Raw genomic sequence first — 19,242 nt, 5'->3', positions numbered from 1 at the left:
ATGGTTTATTTGTCATATGCACATAACAATTACAGCTGCAGTGTGTGTTTTTCTGTGTGCGCATGCAGCAGCAGTCGTTTTGTAAACATACTTGGCTCCTCCCTGCTACTTCTGCTGCAATTCATTCAACAATCAATAACCCATACTGACAAAGTAAAAACAGATTTTAAAACATTATTTTTGCATTAATATTCTTGAAGATTAATCAGAATTGTGTTGTTGTCTCATGTAGAAAGCTGTGCGGAAATCAGTGTAGTTTTAATTTTTCCTTTAAACTTAAAGCACAGCACACCTCTACTTCCTCCTCAGACCGGTTTAAACATTACTGGCTGCCGTTCCTTAAACTTAATTACAGAAAGGTGTGTGTGTGTGTCCTTCAAGCTCCCAGTAATAGTCCAGGCATTGTGTAACCTGACCTTAAAAAAACTGCAACTGAACTATTCCAACTTTCCCTGTCTCGTGGATATGTCATTAATAACATACTAAAGGTCTTAAGGAATCCAAGTGGAGGAAAGTGGTTTTCTTAGGGGTTTCTTAATCTTTAAACCAATTTTTCGGCTTTCTAAAATCATGTTTTATAGTTTATAACGCTGCATTGTTGATTTTCTTTGGGATCCTTTAGACTTCCAGTAAGACTGCATTGTTACTGCCAGCGTCATGGGAAAGCACTTGAGGAGAGAGGGAAAGAAATATTTCTAAACTCCACTGAGTAAACTAACTGTTCCTGAGAAGGATTACTGGCTGTATGAGTATTATATGTTGTCATTTTGTATCTAGAAAAAATCCCCTCTTAAAGTAGCTACGAGGAACTTGTAAATATGTCTGTGTGTGTGTGTGTGTGTGTGTGTGTGTGTGTGTGTGTGTGTGTGTGTGTGTGTGTGTGTGTGTGTGTGTGTGTGTGTGTGTGTGTGTGTGTGTGTGTGTGTGTGTGTCTGTGTGTGTGTGTGTGTGTGTGTGTCTGTGTGTGTGTGTCTGTGTGTGTGTGTCTGTGTGTGTGTGTGTGAGTGGAAACGTGTGGGTTTTTTAATGCGCTGCAACACTGGAGGAGCTGCTCTCACCTGTAAACTATTATAATTAATTGCCAAAGGTGATGAGTGATTTAATAGAGGTTATTAAAAAGATGAAAGGGTTGTGTTTGTCATGTTCCTTTTTGCTCAAGAGAAGGAAATCAAACTTTTAATTTTTTCATCTTTTAATTATATTTTTATTGTTATTTCAGCCTGGCAGACTTTTTGGGAAGAGATTTCAGTTAATTTGTTTAATTTATTTGTTTATTGGTGATAATGTACAAGAGATTAAAAAAAATGTGTGCACACAAATAAAAATCATATTAAAGCTCCTAAGAGGAACTTTTAAATATTTCTGAAAGAGTCTTGTTTTTCCTCTGATGATCATAAATAACATGTAACAGCAAAACGAGACCATCAGTGCAAAACATTCTATTTTTACAGTTTTTCTTAATGCCTTTGTCATGGGTATACGCTCACCCAGGAACAACAGCTGGCGTAGTAAAAACACGCAAGAATTAACAAAAACTTAAAGTTCCTCGGAGCACCTTTAAAGAGGAAAGGTATAAGAATATAAAAACAAGAAGATATCAGAATACTTAAGTTTTTTCCAGATATGTGGAGCAGAAAATGTACTTCTCAAGGTTTAGTTATATATCACCTTAAAGCAAGGGCGTAATTTGCGGGGGGGTGAGGGTGTTGCAACCCCCCCAATACACAAAAATGATCAACCAATAAACAAATGCAAACAATGCAATGCCCCCCGAAATATCTAGATATGTGACGACCCCCCATGTCTAACCCAAAGTTACTCTCTTGCCTTAAAGTGATAGCCACACTGTGTCTTCATATTTAACCCAGTTGTGACTCTAAAAAAGGAGTTTGTTTTTAGACGAGAATGCCCTGATGAATCTCCTGACAGTTGGAAAATATCTGAACTGAAAAAAAACAACAGCAGGAACATGGAACTGAAATAATACAATGCAAAGTCATAAATCATATGACGTCTGTTATTACCTTTCAATCATGAGCATTCCTCAGCTCTGTTTCAGCATGTCAGCCATTCAAAACAAACACCTCAAAGTCAGGGCCGGCACTAGACTTTTTGGGGGCCCAAGGCAAGATTTTGTTTATCTCCCCCCTAGGGTTAGGTATTGTAAAAAAAAAATATTATATAAAATAATATTGATCGATACTGATACCTTCACTTGGATAGCAGTTCTTGAATGATACTTTTCTTGATAGCAAATTTATGAAGTCTGTTTAAACAAGACGACATTACACATTATGTTAAAAAAATATGTTTTATTTTCAGCTCCTTGGCATTTTCCATAATATGAATGAATAAAACTATAGAAATAGCCGATCTCCTCAGCCACTGCATCTCCTTCATTTTAAATCGTTTACTGTTCCATGTAATTTATGATCATCAGAGGAAAAATTTGACTGTTTCAGAAATATTTAAAAGTTCCTCGTAGCTACTTTAATAGGCAGATCATTTTTTTTAAAGACATGGCTTGAGGCATGTAGGAACCCCGGTCTGTTAAAGCTGACATCATGATGAATGTGTGTTTATCTCTTTACTACAGGACGATACTTTTCACGATAGCAAATGTATGAAGTCCGTTTAAACAAGACGACATTACACATTATTTAAAAATAAAAATAATATTTTTTTTTATTTTAATAAAGGTTTTAGCTCTATCAGTGATTCAGCTGTACAATTCCCCTCATCCAGATCATTATTTTAAGACATGTAGGAACCAGATCTGGGTTGAAGCTTTTATTACAGTACCCCTGACTCCTGGAACAACTTACAGCAACAAATTAAACTAAATAACTTCATATCCTTTAACCAATTTAAACAAACTATTTTAAATCTGCCAAACTCTACCTGTAACTGTTTTAATTAGGCTATATTGTACTTTCACCCATTTAATTTTAATTGCTACCACTTAATTTCACCACTGTGTAAATGTTTCAATTGTTTTTCTCTTCACCTGTTGTTGTGTATTTGATGTATTTGCGTTGAATATTGTGTATGTATTGTTGTTTTTCCTTTGAATTTGTTTGAACTCGACGTCATTGAAAATGAGGGTCACCCCTCAATTGGTCTCTCGAGGATAAATAAAAGTTAATGAAAAAATTAAAAATTACCATCATGGTGAATGTGTGTGTCTCTACTGCAGGACGGTGCCCACTGAGGACAAGTCTTTCGCGGTGGGAGTTCAGTACATGCTCTTCAGAGTCCTAGGTAAGTCGACAAAAAAATCCAATTGATATATAATATATATTTTTTTTACTTAGAACTACACAGAGTGTTGGTGTGTTGGCAATGATGGTCTTCGCTTTGTGCGCCCGGCACGTGTGGCAGCGGTTCGTTCACAATCTCAAGTCTGTGTTGATCTGTGATTCATCTGTTTCTCTTTTATATCAGCAACCTAAGTTTCAATTGACCAAAATAGTAGTTATATATATATAGTATTAGTTTTAAATGTTATAGTAGTTTGATATTTAGTTTGCATTGTACCATCGTGAAATTAACGGTGGGGGAAATGATGAGGTCTGGGACTCGAGCCACAGATTTGCTGCAAACAGACTTTGCAGTTAAAATCGAACACAACTCTAACACAAATGACTCATCAATCACTTCATCGTAGCTAGCAATATGCCCGTTACGGAGCCTAGGCTAATAAAAAAAAGATTTTGAAAACAAGCGTTCTCCAGAATCGCTGACTCCACCTTTAAATGCGACTTGAGTGCAAAGATATTAGACTAAAAACCAAATCTAACAAGCGAAAAAACAAAGTTATAGGAAAAGTTCTCGTATCAACTACTGACCAGAAATGTTTTTGTTTGTGTGTGTGTGCGTCTGTCTGTCTGTCTGTCTGTCTGCATGCCTGCCTGCCTGTCTGTCTGTCTGTCTGTCTGTCTGTTTGTCTTCCACGCCTGCCTGCCTGCCTGCCTGCCTGTCTGTCCGTCTGCCTGTCTGTCTGTCCGTCTGCCTGTCTGTCTGTAGCGTTCATGCCCGGCCCGGTGTTGTACGGCAGTGTGATCGACACCACCTGCATCCTGTGGGGGAAGAAATGCGGCAAACAGACGTCCTGCCTCTACTACAACCTGGACAGTTTCAGACGCAGGTGAGTCATTCACCTTTTTACCTGCCGCCGTTTACAGGTGTCCCACAAAGCAACATTTTTACAATCCCTGCATTCCGAATCGCATACTCTTTCTTTTTTCTATTCTACATACTACATCCGACGATAAAAATAATCTAGTTAGGATGCAGTAGGCATACTATTGGGACATACTTTTACTTATTTATTTCATCATAACATTGCTCCTTGATCTTGCCTCTTGCTTTTATATCCGTCGCATCCTCGTTTGTTTTCATATGGAGGCTCCGTTGATGTGACGTCACTTCAGGTTCGCACTGGATTGTGGGTCAGAATCGCCCAAATAGTATGCTGTTTTCAAAACTAACAATCTTGGCCGGGTGTAGTAGACATCCGGGTCTTTCTAACCATCCTAAATCTGGCCACAAGAATCGGGATATCCTAAATCTTTTTTCTACCATACTAAATAGTAGAAAGTATGAGATTCGGAACGCAGGGTATGTTTCACCAGGGTTAATAAAATGTTATCCCACCTCATTGCGACTTAAAGGCATGCTCAGCTCAGTCATTGTAATTCAGAACACTTTTTGAAAAAAACAGCTAATATCTACTGATCATCCGCTAACTGTCCGTTGTGTGTGAGCGCTGAAAAGAGTTTATTATTTTACCAAGATGGCGACTCAGACCTAACCCTGAAAGAGGGAAAAGAAAAAAAACGCAAAACAACAAATTCCTTGACCACCATTGTTTGTCTGTCTGTCTGTCTGTCTGTCTGTCTGTCTGTCTGTCTGTCTGTCTGTCTGTCTGTCTGTCTGTCTGTCTGTCTGTCTGTCTGTCTGTCTGTCTGTCTGTCTGTCTCTCTCTCTGTGTGTACAGGTTTCTGGGGATGCAGGTTGTCTTTGTGTGCGGGGGTCTGCTGTGCTTCTTTCTGACGGTCATAGTCCTGAGGAGAAGGTCCAGACCTGAGGCTCCGCAGACGGACGGCAAGGGACCATATGAACTGTTGGACGAGAATAAAAGACTAGAGCTCACTTTGAACGCAGAGAAAGAACCGCAAGGAATCAAGACATGAGGCGGGAGGATGGGGGGATGAATGGAAAGACTTTGAAAGAAAGAAAGAAAGAAAGAAAGAAAGAAAGAAAGAAAGAAAGAAAGAAAGAAAGAAAGAAAGAAAGAAAGAAAGAAAGAAAGAAAGAAAGATTTTTTCAAATGAGGACAGAAGCTGCTAGGTACGAAAGCAGCAAGTCACTCAGTTTTCTAAGGACTAGTCAGTCAAGAAGCCGATACACTCCTCTTTTTCGTCTATTCAAAATTAAATGATTCAGCTTTAGAACATTTAAAAGACCACTCTAAATGTATAGATGGTCTTTGTGTGAAAATTAACATTTTTGTTTGACAAGATTTGCTCCAAAATTCACCCAACAAAAATATTGTCATAATTTAGAGATGCTGCTTTTAAGACCTGAGGAAGCAGGGTGGGAGGATGAATGGAAAAACTAAAGGAGAGAGGGAAAAGAAAGAGAGGTACAGTTTTTCAACAGAGGCTGGAAAGCTGCTATGCTACGAAAGCAGCAAGGGGTGAAAGTTCCTCGGAGCGCCTTTAAGGAATACAGCTACAGAATGAGCCTTTATTGGATATGGGATATGAATGTGGGCGTACCTTTCCACAATGGGAGTAATGGTGTGTTTGTACATATAAGCTAACTAACCCTTCTATTGTGACATGTGTGATGTTTATATACAATGCGTTAAAGCTGGGGTGGAGGATTTGGGGAGAAAATGGCAGTTGGAATAGAGATTCGAATCCAAATACCTCAACCGCTCCACTTGTTCTCTTTGGTCCCTCCCCTATGGTCCCTCCCTGACACGCTCTACACCAACAAAGTCGTGCCAAAGTGAATGGAGAGTCCCAACAGCCAATAAGAACAGAGAATCGGAGCCTCGCTCTGATTGGTCAAAGTGTACAGCTCATGTTAACTTTGACCAATCAGAAATCATATACCCCAGCTTTAATTCCAAAACAACCAGGTCCACTTTTAAGCTTAGAATAAAAAGGGTTGATAAGCTGCAGTTCCTCTGGTGGCCACTAGACTCTGCTTAAGGAATACTGCTGTTGTTGAATTGATTTGAATTGATGGGGGAAAATTCTAGCCTGGAAATCCAGACCTGCCGCTGGCTAATTTAAATTTGCTCAGCCTGTTGGTCTGGACACGATCCATTGGAGCTCATTCAATATGTCGGAAAATCTACTAACTACTCTGCAGATGATCCTTTGTTTGGACTTTTTTTTTTTTTTTTGTTTTATTGTCTTTTTGTAAATATATTAAAACAGGGCTTTTACTGTGAAATTCAAAATCATGTATTTTTTTAAGCAAAGAAAATCTATTTTTAAAGGTGCTACGAGGAACTTTTAAACCTTTCTTTAAATTGTCTAATTTTTCCTCTGATGATCATGAATGACATGTAACAGCAAACGTGACCATCAGTGCAAAGAATTCTATTTTTATATAGTTTTTCTTAATGACTTTGTCATGGGTACGCTCACCCAGGAACAACAGCTGGGGTGGTAAAAAACACTACCGATTTTGCCCAAAGGGGGGCGCTAGAATGAACACAAACTAAAAGTTCCTCAAAGCACCTTAAATAGATTTTCTCTTTTCTACAAATGTTTTATACGGACGGACTGCAGCACCTTTTAACACAAATCATAAGTTTTACTGTTTGTTGTTTTTTTTAGTTCATGGAATATAAATGTGTGGAAATATTGTTTTCTAAAAGGCACAGCAACTAGATAAACAGCTCTGGAAAGAATTAAGGGACCACTTCAAATGTTCAGTGTCTCTTATTTTACTATCATATGGCATATGTTTGAGTAGAATGAACATTTTGGTTTTATTCTATAAACTACTGACAACATTTTTACCAAATTTACAATAAGAATATTGTCATTAAAGAGCATTTCCATGGGGGCGCCCTTAGCTCAGTTGATAGGGCGTCCCTCCCATGGGCCTCGGCCAGCAGCGGACCCGGGTTCGACTCCAGCCCACGGTCGTTCTCTGCATGTCACTCCCCTCTCTGCCCCATTTCAACTCTGTCTCTACACTATCAATAAAAGCATAAAAATGCCAAAAGAAAATATCTTAAAAAAAAAAGAGCAGATTGAATAAAAATCCAGACTGGTCTCTTAATTTTTTCCGGAGCTGTATATGAGCATCTTTTTCTGTTTAAAACTGAGCCAAGAAACTTAAAAATCTTTTTTTTTTTAAAGTGAATTTAAATATTTTTTAAAATTTCAATAAAAAAAATCTCTGAACGCACAGATAATGTTTCTGTGGTTTCTTACTGTCTGTGTTATGCTGTATCTTGATCAAAGGGCCCAGTGTTATTTACATGTAGTAGCACTCGCATTTTAAACGTTATGAAGACAACATTCAATTATATGTTTAATTTGAACCTATAGAAGACGCAACAGGATCAAGACAAAGGGAGATTTGAAATAACAATAAAATGTGAAATGTATACCTCTCAAATTGGAGTTCGCAAAATATTTAATAAGTAGCTATAGACCCATCTTTTTAGATTTTTTTTTTACGTAAACCACTTATTTTTCTTCTGATGATAAAGGCCACTGTAGCTTCTGTAAATTCTCCACAAAGGGAGGGGTTAGCAAAGGAGTTTTGACATCTACAATCTGACCACTAGATGATGCCCAAATACTCTGATATTACACATTGTACCTTTAACGCAAGGCAAGTTTATGTATATAGCACAATTCAGACACAAGGCCATTCAAAGTGCTTTACAGGGGCATGAAATACATCAAGACATTAGACATTAGAAATTGCATTATGAAATAGTAAAAACAAAGACAATACATCAAGATTTACGGTGAGCCTACATTAGCCTACATTAAGATCACAAAAATATATATGTCTGATATTACACACTGTACCTTTAAGAGCTGAATACAACAATAACTTATATCACAGTGTTTATAGATACATTCCTTATCTCTGACAGACAGACGAGCCCAGGCAGATGCTGCAGGTGGCTGTTGGTATAAAGCTGATGCCAACTCTCTCTCTCTCTCTATCTCTCTCTCTCTGTCTCTCTCTCTCTCTGCCTGTCTGTCTCTCTCTCTTTCTCTCTCTCTCTCTCACTCTCATTCTCTCTCTTTCTCTATCTCTCCCTCTCTCTCCCTCTCCCTCTCTCTGTCTCTCTCTCCCTCTCTCTGCGGTTGGCTTCAAATTGATCTTGTCAGTTTTTTTGCAGCAGGTTCAAACATGTAAACGGTTGTGGTGTAGTGGTTAGAGTGGTTTTTGCACCTTTCAGATTCAGAAAACTTTTTTCTCTATCGTGGCAGAAAATCGTCTTAGACGTGGATCAACATACAACCGAATATAATACCTAAGAAAATAATTTACATAGGATGAAAATTACAATATTTGTGTGCAGAGTGGCATATAGTGTGTACGTGTGAGTGTGAATGCTACTTGCAGTTTCTCTAAAAAGAACATAAAAAGTCCCATCTTTTATATCAAAGGTGAACCGAGGAACTTTTGTTTGTGTTAATTCTAGCGCCCCCTTTGGACAAAAGTGTTTTTACCACGCCAGCTGTTGTTCCTGGGTGAGCGTATACCCATGACAAAGGCATTAAAAAAAACTATATAAAAATAGCATTCTTTGCACTGATGGTCTCGTTTGCTGTTACATGTAATTTATGATCATCAGAGGAAAAATTAGACTGTTTCAGAAATATTTAAAAGTTCCTCGTAGTACCTTTAAAACCAAGGCATTTTGGAGGTAATGAAAATTAATCATGCACAATAAACTTACGTGTGTAAATGTTGGAAATAAGACGTTACAGTTCATGTCTCTCTTCCCACTTTCTTTTCTTCTGGGAAGCGTTTCAGAAAAAACCTCAGGAATCCCACTGTGGAAAATCGAAACCATGTGTTGACCACACACACACACACACACACACACACACACACACACACACACACACACACACACACACACTCTCACTCTCTCACACACACACACACACACACACACTCTCTCACTCCCACACACACACACACACACACAGACACTCACTCTCACTCTCACTCTCATACACACACACACACACACACTCCTCAAATTACAACTGTTGTTTACTTGATGACATATACATTTTATTTGTAAACCCCCCTCGTTCTCTTCATGCATTTTCGAAGATTTTTTTCCCTTAGTTTGTGTAGAAGAGGAATATGTTTTATACAAACTAGTAAATCCCATTATATTTTAGTTTTATTTTGAAGGGGGGAATTGGGACACAGAGTTTGACATGTGGAGAAATGATCAGAGCAGCTGCTGGGATGGGAAAGTATGACAGAGAAGCATCCGAATAATCTGCATGAAGACGAATTTTAAGTCTTTTTCAAGCACTGATAAATGTTGAGATTTTGCTGTCTATTTTGCTTCCATAACATGTCTTCTTTCATACTGGTATAAATCCAAATTCTTAAATGTAGGTGTTTATTTGACTAAACCTTGTCTGTTTGTGTATATTTCTCCTATACAACCATCTTTAAAGTCATAGTGCGCAACTTCTGTCGCTCAGCATGAGGAATTCTGAGTAATTAACAACAGCACTGTCGGTGCATCTACATGACGTAAAGCCTTCAGTGATGGCGCATGGATTTTATAACTTCTGCTGTACTAATTACTTTTTTTCAATATCTCTGAACCAACATCTCAACTTCTAGAACTTACATCAACTACATTTTCCATAATCATTCTTAGCAATATTCTGAAGGTTATTACAGAAGGATTTTTTTGAAATTACATTTTGAAGAACTGTCCTGTACATAGAATATTTTTATTTATAATGTGAAAAAAGGCTGTATCCAAAAGCTGTTCTGTAAAGACTTTGAACACTAATATGGTGTAAAAATAAAATAAAGATAGATTTTTAACTCTGGCTTCATCCATAATTTTTAACTTATCACTTGTGTCTCTGCTTGTTTATATATTGTGTTATATTGTATTTATGATAGTCACTGTTCGTTCATTGTTTTATTGTCTTAATGTATGCACCTTATTCACCAAGGCAAATTCCTTGTTGGTGTAAAACCCTTCTTGGCAATAAAATCCTTTCTGATTCTGATTCTGATCCAACTGTTGTTGTTTTTTTAAGAGATAAAAATGTAAACATAATTAGTTAAATATTGCTATAAAATTGCAAATTTATTCAAAGATTTCTGAATTTTCTTCAATTGATTTAAACATGACTTAGCTCTTTAAGGCTGCTACATTTAAGATGTTCATATTGCATAGAGTTATACACATCATGTCTAAAAGTACTAACAGTGTGTTAGCTCCCCCCATTGGCTCCAGACTGCATTACACTATTCCAGAGTATAACTGCAATGAATATGCAAAGCTTGAAATTAGATATTCCCCTTTAATTTATTTTTGGTTTAAGTGATTTATGAAAAAAAGCGGAAACAAATATTGATGGATGATTGATTTAATAGCTTGTCATTCCCTTAAAAAAAACTATAATTGAAAACCATTTTTATGTTTTGTTACATCACCTCAAATTTAGTTTTTTGTATAAAATCTTTACTGGAAACGATATATTTATACTTTTCAACATTATAGTTCAACTATTATGGTTTGAAAATTGTTGATTGTGTATGAACTCGCCTATGGAAAGTCGGGGGCTAAATTATTTGTTCAATACAGTTGTAGTCCAATAATATTCAGCATTTTCTTATATACTAGCTGTTGTTACAAGCCCCTGTAGCTGAAAATAAGCTTAGGAACGTCTCTGAGCAATATAAACTTCCATGTTTGTTTTTGGGTTCAATCGGTTGATATTTAAATGACAACAACGAAAATAACATGAAATGTCCAGAGATGCTTTGCGGTGATTTTTAATGACAAAGGAATCAGACAGATAACATTACATGACATGTGTCTTCATTTCAGTTGCAGATTTGATTATTTATGACTTTTATATGAGGGAAAAATTAAAAATTAATGGATTTTGCTGCAGTGATTATGATCAGGAATCAGGATAACGATATTTTAAGCTCCAGAATTATTAAAGAAAAGATAAACCTGCGTTGACATCATGTAGGTGAAGATGTCTGTGTGTTACATGGTGAAAAGCATATGGCCGCTGAAGGTGGTGACGTGATTCTGATTGTCATACACTATATGGCCACTCCACAAACGCACAAACACAACATCTCCAGCCTCCAGAAGCAGAGAGACACCTTGAGAAGTAGAGGGGTTTCGGGACGATTGCCCCTCAGATGCGATGAAGATGTGCTCTGAGTTCTTCACCAACACAGCGCCGATAGAAGTACCTCCGTATCCATAGATGTGCCACTCAAAGTGATATGCTCCTTTCAGCGGTGCAGTGAAGGCACCTGTGGAACGTTTGTTTTGGTAAAACTTTACAATAAGGGTGAATTAATTAACTGTTAGTTAATGGTTAATAAACATAAACTAAGCACTAACTAACTGTTATGCTTAGTTTATGCTTAACAAAGCATTAGTTAATGAAGCTTTAACTAACCGTTAATAACTAAGCATTAACACTTACTGAATACTTAATAGGAGTTAACTAACAGTTAATTAATTTACCATTATTGTAAAGTCTAACCCACATTTTAATGGAGAATCAACTGTTTGCTACATCAGACTAAAGTTAAATGTCTAGTTCAGGTACCTGTGACTGGGCTGTAGGCATTTCCAATGTTGGTGACAATGTGTTTGTAGACCAGAGGAGTATGTGCACTAAAGGGTCCAATGGTTTGACCGCCAGTAGCCAACAGAGAGGCAGAGAAAGCCACCTGTTTACCTGAGAGAGGGAGAGAGAGAGAGAGAGAGAGAGAGAGAGAGAGAGAGAGAGAGAGAGAGAGAGAGAGAGAGAGAGAGAGAGAGGGAGAGGGAGAGAGAGAGAGCAATTCAAATATATTCAGCTGTCTTTGACACAACACACACCCCATTATTATCTGTAGTTTATCCTCTTTCCATCACTCTAAGAATATATTTCAACTAGAAAATCCCGGAGAGAGAAAATCCCCCTTGCGCCAACCGCCAGCCCGGCTCGAAACGCCGCCGCGCTCTTTCTGAAGACGAATCCCAAGTTGGGGCCGATAGGAGCAAAGGGCCGCTCTTGCGAATACGTCTTGGTCGAAGGCAGCCATGTTTCTTGAGCTATCTCGCTAAAAACTTTAAACACGTGTGTATGTCGGTCCCCTAAGGCTGTGTACACAATGTGGTGATGATAGGTTATAAATCCATTAAGTAAATGTCACGTGACTGTATTTTATTGAAAAAATCATGGGTGACCCCTAAGGTCCAAGAGGCTTTATTGTGGAGCACCATGAGCTGTACGTGTGTAAGACATTTCAAGTCAATCAGAGTGTAAGAAATGTCAGGTCCATTAGAGTCAGGGGGCGAGGGGCGTGGCCTGTCAAACATTGCATTTCTGAACTATGGTTTTCTCATTTGTGGCGCCCCCTATGGGTTAATCCCGACAGGCTTTGAGGGACATGCTACCACATGTCTTCTGCACATATCCAGCAAGGTGTATGATGATAGGACCTATGGTCAATGAGTTTTGGCCAATTAGCTGCTAAGCTCCGCCCCTGCATAAACGTTTTGGTCAATGACGGCCATGTTTTTCTATATTTAATATTTTATAGACATGTGTATCTTAGTCCCCCGAGGCTTTGTGAGAAATTTGGTGTCAATACAGTAAGATTTGAGAACGTTTTGTTAAAAAAACAGTTTTTTCAGTTTATGCTAATTAGCAAAACATATTCATAGGCCTATATGGTCCCAGAGGCTTTTTTGTAGAGCACCCTTACGTGTACCTGTGTGAGGAATTTCAAGTCAATGGGACTTACGGTGAGAGGGGCGTGGCCTCAAACTTTTTTCAGTCGGGGCTTAATAACGGCCCCACCTTGTGGAGGAGAAGTGATTAATCCACAAACCTTGCAGCTGTTTCTTCAGCTTCTCAACCTCAGTTTGCTGATCTGAGAAAAAGAAAAACGCAAATAAAGTTTTAGAGAGAGCAAGGGAGGGAGAGAGAGAGAGAGAGGGGGGAGGGAGAGGGAGAGAGAGAGGGAGAGGGAGAGGGGGGGAGGGAGGGGGATAGAGAGGGAGAGGGGGAGAGAGAGAGAGAGGGAGGGAGGGAGAGAGAGATAGGGAGAGAGAGAGAGAGTGAGGGACAGAGAGTGAGGGACAGAGAGCGAGAGAGAGAGGGAGAGAGAGAGTGAGTGAGGGACAGAGAGGGAGAGAGAGAGAGTGAGGGACAGAAAGCGAGAGAGAGACACGTGATGATTTCCACACACCTTGCAGCTGATCCTCCTGTTGGTCCAGTTTCGCTGCTTGTTCTGAAAAAATAAAAGATAAAACACGGTTTTGAGAGAGAGAGGGAAAGGGAGAGGGAGAGGGAGAGGAAGAGGAAGAGGAAGAGGGAGAGGGAGAGGGAGAGGGAGAGGGAGAGGGAGAGGGAGAGAGGGAGGGAGGGAGGGAAGGAGACAGTTAATAACAGCACCACCTTGTGGAAAATCTATAAAGTGAATAATAGCACAACCCGTGGAGCAGGGCTGGACTGGGACCAAAAATTGGCCCTGGCATTTTGGACCCAGACCGGCCCACCACAATTGATCGACCACCCACCAGCACACATTTATCACGGTCCCTTAAAGATGACTGTTCCATTGAATTAAATTAAAATGTTGGTTTATTTTGAACAAGTGTACAGACATATAATACAATAATATTTACAAAGTGTTAGTAGCTATAGTATTCTGTTGTGGGTGGTGCTCAAAAATGCCTCTAACATGGTAGGCTCAGGATGGACAAAGTAATCAACCTCCTCCTGCTCCTTGCTCCCTCTCTCCAGACTCCTCCTCTGTGGATGGTGTCTCAACCTGTTTCATAAATGAGGAGAGACACACAATTGATTGAGGTTTTGAGGATGTATCAGTTAAAGAGGTGGAAAGATGCATTACAATATACAAATTGTTGTTTTACTAAGTAAACCAATGTGAAAAAAAGTGTACAAAAGTAATGGTCTAATGTATATTATTCTAAAGTACATGATGGTCTAGAAAGCAGGTCTAGTAAAATAAACTTACCAGCTTGTAAAAAGTAAGTATGCTACAATTCTGTGGTGGTCTAATTTTCTGAATATTTGTAAAAAAGAGAGAAGCCTAATGCCTCAAACACTCAGTGTTGTGAAAGGAGAAAGTGTGACAACTTTATGTTGCATATTTGAGTGAATATACTTTTCTGCATTTACTGTTAACTTTGTGATATATTAATATATTTTTTATGTTCAGGTCAAATTACAGTCTGCATTTTTAAATTGCATTTAAATCATATATAAAATAAATGAAATTCAAGTAGGCTATGTTTAACCATGTCAACAATCAGTAGCCTACAGAAAAGTATATTTAAGTAAAACATTATTAAATCCACTATACTGAATAAGTAGGCTACAGCAAGAAGCAAAAACTGACAGCTTCCTCACTTTAATGTTGATCAGCTAGCAAAGTAATGATAACTCTTTCAATACACCAACAACAGAGCTATTTAACTCCCCAAATAAACCACAAGAGAGCTAGCAAATGTTTAGTAGGTTGTTAGCTAAAATAGCCACTTTGACATGGCTCTATAGATGGCTCTATCCATGATGTTAACGCAAGCAGCTAGCTGTGGCAAACTACTGCTGTTTTAAAATTTAGCAAGCTACACAATTATTCTCAACATAACTTTATTTTCAACTTCTTACCACTAGTCCAGCAACTGTCTCCTTTCCGTTTCTTCTCCGTTTTCTCGAGTTGTTTTTCTGTCTGTTAGTGACGTGACTTGATTGAGTGATTGACAGCCGAGGCCCAAGGGGCGGGGCCTCGGCCCTCCGCTGTGTGTGTGATTGGGCCAGGCCCGGTACAGAACCAATCATGATGAATGGGCCAATATTTCATTGGTCTTTTAGGTTAAGTTGACAGTCTGCACGGCCAAGAGGGAAGGGACCTCGGCCCACGGCTGTGTGACATGGGCCGGGCCGGGCCGGCCATGGATGGGACGGGCCGGGCCCAGATTTTTTTTTTTTTTTTTTTTAAATTGAACCTCGTCGGCCCGGGTCGGCCCAAAAGGCCGCCGGCCATTCGGGCATTTGCCCGGTATGCCAGATGGTCAGTCCACCCCTGCCGTGGAGTGAGGACGCACGTTCTGTGAAATTTTTGCATTTCTAAGTGTAACGGTGCAGGTCCTCAATGAATGAGAGAGAGAGAGAGAGAGAGAGGGAGAGAGAGAGAGAGAGAGAGAGAGAGGGAGAGAGAGAGAGAGGGAGGGGAGTGAGGGAGGGAGGGAGAGAGAGAGAGGGGGAGAGAGAGGGAGGGAGGGAGAAAGAGAGAGGGAGGGAGGGAGGGAGAGAGAGAGGGAGAGGGAGAGAGAGAGAGAGAGAGAGAGAGAGGGAGGGAGGGAGGGAGGGAGGGAGGGAGGGAGAGAGAGAGAGGGAGAGAGAGAGAGAGAGAGAGAGAGGGACGGAGGGAGGGAGGGAGGAGAGAGAGAGAGGGAGAGAGAGGGAGGGAGGGAGGGAGGGAGAGAGAGCAAGGGGGAGAGAGAGGGAGGGAGAGAGAGACACAATATTTCTTAGTTTTTATGAACAAAAGTTTTATAAAATATATATCTTGACAGTTTTTATTGTAATTTACTCAGTTTAATGTCTCAATGTGCTCTGGAATTAAATGAATCGATCTAAATGAACTAACAATAAAATCAATCTACTACTTCCTGCAGGTCAATACTGTCCTCATAATGCTTCAGAGGGTGTAGTGACACAGTCAACACACACACACACACACACACACACACACACACACACACACACACACACACACACACACACACACACACACACACACACACACACACACACACACACACACATACACACACACACACACACACACAGTAACACAGTCTGTCCCAACATTACTTTTATACAGACAGAGGGTTTGGAAGTTATCAGCTAAAGATTGGACACCTGGACCAGTTGTTTGCATCAACTTTCAAGGCTTCATTTACTTCCATTGCTGCAGAAAAGATTAAAGTTCTTTGTTCCCTGTAAATGGGAAAATTGGTCTGATCTAGTGTACTACACTATCAACCTGACAGACACTGATCTAGTGTACTACACTATCAACCTGACAGACACTGATCTAGTGTACTACACTGTTAACCTGACAGACACTGTACCTTTATTCTCTGCTTGCAGGTATTTCATCTCCACCTCCTGCTTAGCCAGTGAGGCGGTGATCTCTCTCAGTGCAGCGTGGACGTCCTGCAGACACGGCTGTTGGTCCGACAGAGTCTTTATCTCATTGGCGTAGACGGAGCAGACGAGCATCAAAACCACAAGGACCTTCATCATGACACCGATGGTTGAACTGTGTGTGTTTCTGTGTCTGTGTCTGTGTCTGTGTGTGTGTGTGTCTGTCTGTGTCTGTGTATGTGTGATGTGTAAACCTGTAATATCTTTATATAGAACAACAGAAAGAGGCGTGGAGGAAATGAACATCTATTAATCTATAAATAAAAGGCCTCATCACATACTTATTTAATTATAGTTAAACACACACACCCACACACACACACACACACACACACACACACACACACACACACACACAGGTGTGATCAGCAGCCATGCCACTGGCTCCCCTCCAACCTTGCATGCATCAGCACAAAAGATCTGATCTCTTCAGTATAAAAAAAGGTTAAATGAAGATAAATTAAATTCTACTATTATCTTAAAGTGATCTTTGCTCTTGGGTGAAGTGTTTTATGGTCTCACTGTCTAACCCTACATTTTCCCATGTGTGACATCACGCACAGTAAAATGTATTTGGGGAGACAAACCTCATTCATTCTATTATAATAGTGGTTTTATAATGATAGAACGCCGGTTCCGTATGGGGGAAGTATTCCTTTAAGTGAGTTTATAAGGAACTTGATGTGACGACACAGACTTCCCAGAAGGAAGTGACAAACCTGGTCCGTCTGGATTCTTTCTTTTGTTCCATTTAAACTCATTTACTGGACGTGAACGGCTTCTATTTCCTTAACACTGAAACAATAGAGCTTTTAAGGTGCTCCAAGGAATGTTCAGTTTGTGTTAATTCTTGTGCCCCCTTTGGATAAAAGCGGTAGTGTTTTTACCACGCCAGCTGTTGTTCCTGGGTGAGCGTATACCCATGACAAAGGCATTAAGAAACACTATATAAAAATAGCATTCTTTGCACTGATGGTCCCGTTTGCTGTTACATGTAATTCATGATCATCAGAGGAAAAATTAGACTGTTTCAGAAATATTTAAAAGTTCCTCGTAGCACCTTTTAAATAACACCCAATAACATAAGGTATTTCCATCAGATGCCAACAAGACACACACACACACACACACACACACACAAACACATACACACACATATACACACAGACACACATATACATACACACACACACACACACACACACACACACACACACACACACACACATACTAACACACACACGGACACACACACACACACACACACACACACACACATACTAACACACACAGCAAGAGTCATGTGGTTTTGAACACTCCTCAGTCACACCCTTCTGGGAAGTCCGTGTCCAACAGGTTTATCACAAACTGTCTCTAAGACTTTTTGGCGATCAGCCCGGTGTCTGTGCGAAGCCACGTCACCGGTTCATGGGAAAAGAGCTGTTATGGGCGGCTGTGGTGAAGTGTGTAGGGCGGTTGTCCACTGGGTTACAGGGTCGCAGGTTCGATCCCCCGTCTGCCCACCACATGTCCAAGTGTCCCTGTGTGTGTGTTTGTGTGTTTGTGTGTGTGAGACATGTCCAAGTGTCCCTGGGCAAAGAGACACTGAACCCTAAATGTCTCCTGATAGTTAGCTTGCACCCTGCGTGGTAGCTGCTGCTGCTATCGGTGTATGAATGTGATTGGGTGAATGTGTACAAAACAATGTAAAGTGGTTTGGGTCTGTGAAAAACCAGGGAAAAGAGCTTTATAAGTGGAGTCCATTTACCATATTGTGTATTATAAACATGACCATGTCAAAAAGACCAAAGCTTTCTGGGGCCCAGGGAAGAAAAAGAAGCAGACCCACTTTCTGCTGCTCTGTACAGACATCCCTCAGGTTTACACATCACACGTATTATTCTAACTTGTTGTGGCCAAAACCGTTCTGGACCCCTAGAGAGTATTCTGGCAAAGTTTGGAAGCATGGGACGCAGTGGTGCCTGTAGCAAGTCCACACGCACAAACAAACACACATACACACATGCAGGGGCGTGCACAGGTAGACCCTAAGTGCTCTTTGCCCCCTGGACCAATCAAGTGCCCTTTGAAAAAAAAGAAAAAAAAAATGTACAGTGTATGTTGCCCATGCTGACATGATCATCTATAAATACACGGCGATTACAAGCGTGTGATAATAATGCCACGATTCATAATAATTATTCATAATAAAAAAAAATAATACATTATTATTTATTTTTTTCCGGCACAATATAGGCCCCTGATCTTTGAAGGCCCCGAGAACAATGTTATGTTAAAAAAATCTTCCTGGGGGGGGGGGGGGGGGGGGAACAGCAGTGCGGCAGTGCATTTTTGTTATTTTTTAAATAACATTGTTCAGGGGCCGTATTCACAAAACATTTTAAGGCTAAGAGTAGGTCCTAACGTGCTGATTTAGGAGTAACTCTCAAAAATAAGGGGCGTTTCACTCCTAATTTTAGGACTCCTAACTTTTTAAGATAAGTGTAATTCACAAAGCATTTTAGCGCTAAAACTAGCTCCTAAATCTATAAAAAGCTAAGTCACTAAAAGTAAATCACAGACAACCATTTGATGGTGTTTTGGAGAGATTTAATGCTAGTGAGCTTTTAAAAAAGGTACCTTTAATAGCTGTAAGGGTTTAATGATCTTAGTAAAGCTATGTTTAGAAAGTATAGACACATTTATATTTATTATATTTGTCAAGTTCTTCCCTCTTTTGTGCACTCTCCACTTGAAGGAGTTG

At 39.8% G+C, this 19,242-nt stretch overlaps 2 protein-coding genes across 2 annotated transcripts in view; one reads left to right on the top strand and one right to left on the bottom strand.

Moving 5' to 3' along the window:
- slco2b1 (solute carrier organic anion transporter family, member 2B1) overlaps window positions 1-6,408 on the top strand; it is a 37,985-nt gene extending 31,577 nt beyond the window's left edge. Inside the window, exons 13-15 of the mRNA XM_080040977.1 lie at window positions 3,197-3,261; window positions 4,027-4,147; window positions 5,000-6,408. Coding sequence (XP_079897103.1) covers window positions 3,197-3,261; window positions 4,027-4,147; window positions 5,000-5,195 — 382 coding nt within the window. The 3' untranslated portion in view covers window positions 5,196-6,408. The remainder of the gene's footprint in view (window positions 1-3,196; window positions 3,262-4,026; window positions 4,148-4,999) is intronic.
- Window positions 6,409-11,039: 4,631 nt separating this feature from the next.
- On the bottom strand, window positions 11,040-16,646 carry LOC307260709 (complement C1q-like protein 4). The gene is made up of 5 exons (XM_080041004.1): window positions 16,403-16,646; window positions 13,486-13,527; window positions 13,126-13,167; window positions 11,853-11,984; window positions 11,040-11,550 (listed from the first exon to the last, which is right to left on the bottom strand). The coding sequence occupies exons 1-5, from the start codon at window positions 16,575-16,577 to the stop codon at window positions 11,273-11,275; spliced, it is 669 nt and encodes a 222-aa protein (XP_079897130.1). The 5' UTR covers window positions 16,578-16,646; the 3' UTR covers window positions 11,040-11,272.
- Window positions 16,647-19,242: the final 2,596 nt, after the last annotated feature.

Source organism: Ammodytes marinus, assembly GCF_949987685.1.
Source record: "Ammodytes marinus genome assembly, chromosome: 14".
Taxonomy (NCBI): Eukaryota; Metazoa; Chordata; class Actinopteri; order Uranoscopiformes; family Ammodytidae; genus Ammodytes; species Ammodytes marinus.
Note: the sequence above shows the minus strand (reverse complement) of the source record. Positions and strands in the feature narration are given on the sequence as shown.

Excerpts from the sequence above, each read along its gene's own strand:
- LOC307260709 (XM_080041004.1), bottom strand. The coding sequence starts at position 16,577 with ATGATGAAGGTCCTTGTGGTTTTGATGCTCGTCTGCTCCGTCTACGCC. Across the intron at positions 13,168-13,485 it reads ACAGGAGGATCAGCTGCAAG|ATCAGCAAACTGAGGTTGAG; the intron begins GTGTGTGGAAAT and ends TCTTTTTCTCAG. Across the intron at positions 11,985-13,125 it reads GCTGAAGAAACAGCTGCAAG|GTAAACAGGTGGCTTTCTCT; the intron begins GTTTGTGGATTA and ends TCCCTCTCTCAG.